The following is a 5612-nucleotide window of genomic DNA, read 5'->3' as shown; positions in this document are numbered from 1 at the left end:
ATATTCCTAGAATATCAAATGCTATCTGGGCAGTTTATTGGTTTGCAAACATCAAGTACCGATCGCTGTCCGTTATGTGCATCGCAGTCGGGCACCGAAAATTTACCCCTCTGGATGTTCTCAGTGATCATGAATCCGCTTTTGGCCTTCGAGCTACTGTTTTTCGCCGTTTTCGGCCAGACCACCTACGATGAGCTGACCATCAAGCCGGCCAGGGGCAACAATGCCGCCCCCTACCGACCCCTATGGACCGATAACCTTTTCAAGGTGGCATTCGGGATTTATATGCTGGTGTCGGTGGTGGTACTGATTAATTTATTGATTGCTATGATGTCGGACACGTACCAACGCATCCAGGTAACTTAACAGGCGCTGACTGAGCTATCAGCTGACTTGTAGCGCTTAGTCCGACCTGCGTTAGCGCGTCCGTGTTCGGCTCAGTGTTGGAGAGTTTGCGCCCCCCAAAGCGTGGATGATCAGTCAACTGATAGGACGGTTGCCGATTATGGTTACTTTTCGATTCCAGTCCAAAAGAACCCGGTCAGCGCTTTCGAGCTGCTCTTTTTTGCGGTGTTCGGCCAGACGAGTACCGATCAACTCAAAATACCCACCTATACCAAATCAAACCAGAATTTCCAGCCATACTGGACCGAAGTTCTGTTCAAAATCGTCTTTGGCGTGTACATGCTGGTTTCGGTGGTCGTTCTGATCAACCTGCTCATCGCTATGATGACCGACACGTACCAGCGCATTCAGGTAACCCTGCACCCGGCTAGCTATACTGTGAGGACCAACGTGTTTCGACTCAGTTTCATTCATCTTTAACTCACTTCAACTCTATGGCTTAACGGGTGCCGACCAGAGGAGTCCAGATGCGCGTGTCGTTGTTCGCTAGATTGCTCATGCTTAACTCAATTGCGATAGCGCAGAGCTTCTTTTGCTCAATGAACTTTAGCCCTCAATACTSCAATGCCGAGGCCCAATGATTCTCAACCTTGCAYCCTTTCGAAAAATTTGGTTTTTGACTGGTTTCATYCAGAAATGCGTGAAACARGACCCGATTTTTGCSTAATTCATTCTACAAGATTTTCCCAACTAASTCAGTTTGCTTGTGCATGGRYCAAATTTCGCAAAATAACGTCTSTAAAACAAGCCGTAAGGGATGATTTTYAGTAGAGCATAATAGGYATAAAGAAATTCATTCAAAAACTWCTCAAAATCTGTTTGACCGCGACTCAAAACCGAAACTTTCTCACTTTTCATCCTGCATGATCAAGMGSAAAACRCAACCGACGMGWTARGARRAKGAKWMAAAMTYTGTGARMCCCTAACTTTTCYGGAYGTTGAGCAAATAAATGCCCAMCTAAAGCCTGCATAAACATGCRGAAAATTTGATGGCAATTTAAAAAAAATCGTGGAAATATCTCGATGATGACTCAAAATTGAAACTATTTGCCCATATAGAACGTACTTTTCCTAACAAATTTCGCTTAAAAGTAAATCTCCTGCTTTATCCGGTTCCTCAGCAAAAAATGGCCAAACTTAGGCTGCACAAACAATCGCAAAATTCTTGTGTGAATTACATTTTTTATTAAATCATCCTGATGATGACTCAAAGTCGAAACTTTTGCCACTCACCAAACGCATTATTCCCTTAAAAATCAAATAAATTCGATCCCAAACTTGACTGACTTTCTGGGAAAATAACTGTGACTCCAGCTTACAGAAAAGTGCAAAATGCAAACAAAATTAAAAAAAAAATGATTAAAACTCCTTGAGGATGAGTTGAAATGGAGACATTTTCCAGTTATAGAACACACTTTGTCCTAGAAAATTTAAGTTTTTGGGACTTTCCAACTTTTCTGGCTGACGAAAAAATAAACGCAAAACTTGACTGCAAAAGTTCATTGCAAATTAAAAAAAATGTTGAAATACCCTGATGACGATTCAAACATGGAACGTTTCCCCATATAAACACACTTTGCCCTACAGAAGACACTCAAAAGTTAATTTCCAACCCACCAAACAGACTTTGAAGAGCAATTTCAAACTTTTATGGCAAATAAAAAAAAATATATTGAAAATACCCTGATGACGACTCAAAATCGAAACTTTTTCTGCAAATAGAACGCAGTTCAACTAAAAAATTCACTTAAAAAGAATCTCCATCTCCAATTTGACTGGTTTCTGAGAAAATAAACACTAAACTTAAGCCTACCGCAAAAGAGCCAACAACAAAATGCCAGCGTAAAACTAAAAATCTTGAAAATCGCCTGATGGTGACTCCAAATCGAAACTTTCCTCACTAATAAAACGGGTTATGCTCAACAAAACCCATCCAAACTTCACTTTCTAGCTTGCCCGGTTAGTGAAGAAATTAGCGCTAAACTCCGTAGAAAGGTAGAGAATCGTTGTCCCAGTGGTAGAAGGCTGTTCTTCTGCGCTGTCGCACGCAAAACCACGCTGCTATCGCGCACCAGTTCTTCTGGGCTGGATCATAGTAGCGAAGTTTTCACCCAAGTCTCACTCATTATCTTGTATCGGTCATTAACTACCTATTGTAGAATCGCGATCGAGCTAGAGAGGAAGAAGCATGAAATTTGCAGAGAAGAAGTTCGAGAACATTCTAATCGATTGCGGATTGTAAATGTGTAGCCAACACCTATATAGAGCCTAGAAAGTACTTATCATTTATTGCGGGTAGAGTTTAGAATGTGTGTACACCCATAGTAGTGTATTTTGAGTGTCATCCATTGAGTAATATTTGTTTTTTTTTGGTACAACATCCACGTTGTTGATCGTTTTGATTTTTGACCGATAGAAGAAGGCTTTTTGTGGATTTTTGCCTGACTTGCATGTCTTTTTGATATCGGTGCATGCCAATTTTGCTCCTTTGAGACATTAAATCGAGGAATTTTTAAACCTAATGCGACTGCAGCTAAAAATGGACCCAAACAAATTAAATACCAAAAACCAACTCAGTTGACTCTCTTCGAAACACTTTAACCAGTTCATTAATAGAGCGACAATTTTAGGCTCAATCCGATATAGAATGGAAATTCGGCCTGAGCAAGCTGATCAGAAACATGCACAGAACAACAACTGCGCCATCGCCCATCAACCTAATCACCACCTGGCTCTTCTACTTGGTGGACATTTGCAAAAAGCGAGGTATTTTTCAGAAGTGGGAAGATGAAATCTTCAACTGCTCAGAATGTGTTTCAGTGAAAACGAAGAAACGACAAAGTCTGGTGCATCTGATGGGCAGCTTCCAGAAAACCAGCCAACTGAGTCCAAGGTAGTTTTTACCAATTTACCTGCTGATCGGTGGAATTTTACAACCCCACCTCACTTTCCTAGATCAAAAGCAGGTGCCAAATGGCTGTCGAAGGTGAAGAAGGGCCGGCAAATCGCCCCCAAAGAGATCCCGGGCCTTGCAGTGGGCCAGATGAGTCCTCTGGGGTCTCAGCTGAGTTTCTCTGCCGCTACCACTAGAATCGAGCATGTGACCGACTGGGAAGCAATAGCGAAGAAATATCGAGCCTTGATGGGCCAAGAGGACGAAGTCAAGGAGGTGCCTAATGAAGAAAACGACGATGAAGACGACGACGCCCCCCCTAATCAACCTGCCACCATGGCAGCGAGTTCTTCAATGGGTTAATTCGATTTTTGATTGACTGAATCTTGATTGAGTGCCTTGCTAAAGCTGAAAACTGAGCTTGGGTATTAACGCGACCAATTCCTGTCCATTTGCTTTTATAAAATATATTGTATGTCTTTGTCTTTGGGGATGTTTTTAGCTAAAATAACGACACTAATTAGTTTAAATTAAATATGGTTCGTGTTGGTGGGTGTTTGCGAAGCAAACCCCAGTTAACTGGGAGTTTACATCCTCCGAGGCCAACATTCGCTCAGCATGATGGAAAGTGCATTTAAACTTTCCTCTGTGGATCCACTCGATGAAGTACTTCACCGATCTGGCGTGGCTGCAAAAGGCTTAAACAGTGGCTCTGTTAATGCGCAACTAGTTAGAGTGCAGCTTTAAAAAGTGGGCAAGAAAAAAATTGCCAGATTTGCCCAATTAACTCGAAAAATCCTTACAAGTTTCCAGAATATCCCCAATCGATTCGGGCACATGATCGGTGAAGTCCAAACAACCCGGCTGGATGCGCCCTCCTCCATTTACGTAGATATCCAAAGTTCCAGTAGGATCCTCCAAGCCATAGAAACCTTCAAAAGCACGCTTCTGCTAAAAAGCTCCTGATTTTAACTTTGAGGAAAATATCCTTCACCTGCATCAGTGTGAATCACATCCACCACGACAGCATCCTTCTGGTTTAGTCGCTCGGATGGTTTCACCGTCGGAAATCTACGGTTTTCTCAAATTATAGGCTGTAGTGGCTGGTGGGCGACGGTACCTGAAATATGGCCCTGCTGGATCCAAGGCTGTGATTCTACTGACTTTTTGGCCAGTAGATGAAAAAATCGCCTTCCCAGCGAAGCTTGCAACGTGAGCGCCTAAAGAATGGCCGATAATGTGGACGTTGGCTGGCAGAAGGGACGCTTCTTCGATGAACTGAGCCACCCATTGGCCTGAAATTTGGACTTCAATGAAACTTCTTGAATACAATCGTGATTGCTAACCGACGATCTGCACACTTTTCGCCGAGTAAATGTACGGCATTCGAGCTACAGTTTCCCAATCAACTTCCACTATGTTGAAATCGCCAGTTTCCAAATATTGATCGGCTATTCCTTGGTACCAAGACCTGGATTGAATTGAGGAAAATGTTTTTTTACTGTTAAACTATAGCAAGCAACCTTCTATGGTTCTCCAGCCACCCGTGGATGAGGATTTTGGTTTTTTTCGATGCATCCAACATCGATTTGGTGGACGTTGTCAAAACCGGTTCGCTCAAGTTCAGGCTTGTGAAGTAAAATGTTACATCGGCAGGCTGTGGTTCATGCGGGAACAACTGCAACACATCCTGGCCGAGCTTGAGTAGCTCAAAAGGGTTCAAGTCTTTTACATCCTCAGCCCTGTCTGGAACAGTGGTTTTGCCTAGCGGATCTCCTACTAAGAAAATCAAATTTTTGCGTGCGGAAAATTTCTACTTACTTGAGACGCATAGGAAAAACAAAATGACTACGAGCAAGGCCCGATATAACGCTGGTTTCATCGCGAGGAGCTCACAAATTTATCCACTTTGATGGTATGGTAGTTTAGGTGAAATATCGAATTAAGCACAAACAACCGCAATTATTGAATTTGGGCCAATTATTGGCAATGTTTCATTCGGCCTTGCGTTTAACAACACGCTCATTTGACTAATTGCTTTAAACATCAAAGTGCAAAGTTTTGTTCAATTTTTTTTCAACATGAATTTCTAGGTAGAATTTCTTCCTGACGTTTCGCAAGCACGAGTGGCTTGCATCTCCAGAAGTGGTTTGCTTGAACGCTTATACTATTCGCGTCAGGAAGAAATTCTACCGAACGACGGCCTAAAAACCCTAAAAACCCATTAGTTTCAAGGAATGGCCTCGAAAGTCTATCTCTGTTGATGAAACTTGATGTTTAAGTTAGACCGGGAAGGTGAATCGAATTGCCTAAT

General features: G+C 42.5%; 2 protein-coding genes across 5 annotated transcripts in view; one reads left to right on the top strand and one right to left on the bottom strand.

Moving 5' to 3' along the window:
- Positions 1–3783, top strand: part of LOC109542036 (serine/threonine-protein phosphatase 6 regulatory ankyrin repeat subunit A) — a gene marked incomplete in the record, with an annotated part of 16237 nt that extends 12454 nt beyond the window's left edge. Inside the window, 5 exon segments of the mRNA XM_048666717.1 lie at positions 125–210; positions 631–756; positions 3036–3171; positions 3226–3298; positions 3361–3783. Coding sequence (XP_048522674.1) covers positions 125–210; positions 631–756; positions 3036–3171; positions 3226–3298; positions 3361–3661 — 722 coding nt within the window.
- On the bottom strand, positions 3750–5313 carry LOC109542061 (lipoprotein lipase). 4 transcript variants are annotated; one of them, XM_019911112.2, is made up of 7 exons: positions 5120–5313; positions 4822–5044; positions 4645–4769; positions 4419–4593; positions 4293–4369; positions 4102–4230; positions 3750–3996 (listed from the first exon to the last, which is right to left on the bottom strand). In XM_019911112.2, the coding sequence occupies exons 1-7, from the start codon at positions 5178–5180 to the stop codon at positions 3824–3826; spliced, it is 963 nt and encodes a 320-aa protein (XP_019766671.2). In that variant the 5' UTR covers positions 5181–5313; the 3' UTR covers positions 3750–3823. The 4 variants fall into 4 exon arrangements, with proteins under 4 accessions (XP_019766671.2, XP_019766670.2, XP_048522676.1 ...); XM_019911111.2 differs by having other exon boundaries at positions 4822–5062; positions 5120–5298; XM_048666719.1 differs by having other exon boundaries at positions 3750–4010; positions 4822–5074; positions 5120–5288.
- Between the last annotated feature and the right edge of the window lie 299 nt (positions 5314–5612).

Source organism: Dendroctonus ponderosae, unplaced genomic scaffold, assembly GCF_020466585.1.
Source record: "Dendroctonus ponderosae isolate FM_Combo_2020 unplaced genomic scaffold, Dpon_F_20191213v2 Dpon_F_20191213_5, whole genome shotgun sequence".
Classification (NCBI taxonomy): Eukaryota; Metazoa; Arthropoda; class Insecta; order Coleoptera; family Curculionidae; genus Dendroctonus; species Dendroctonus ponderosae.
This window is presented reverse-complemented; position numbering and strand designations above follow the sequence as displayed.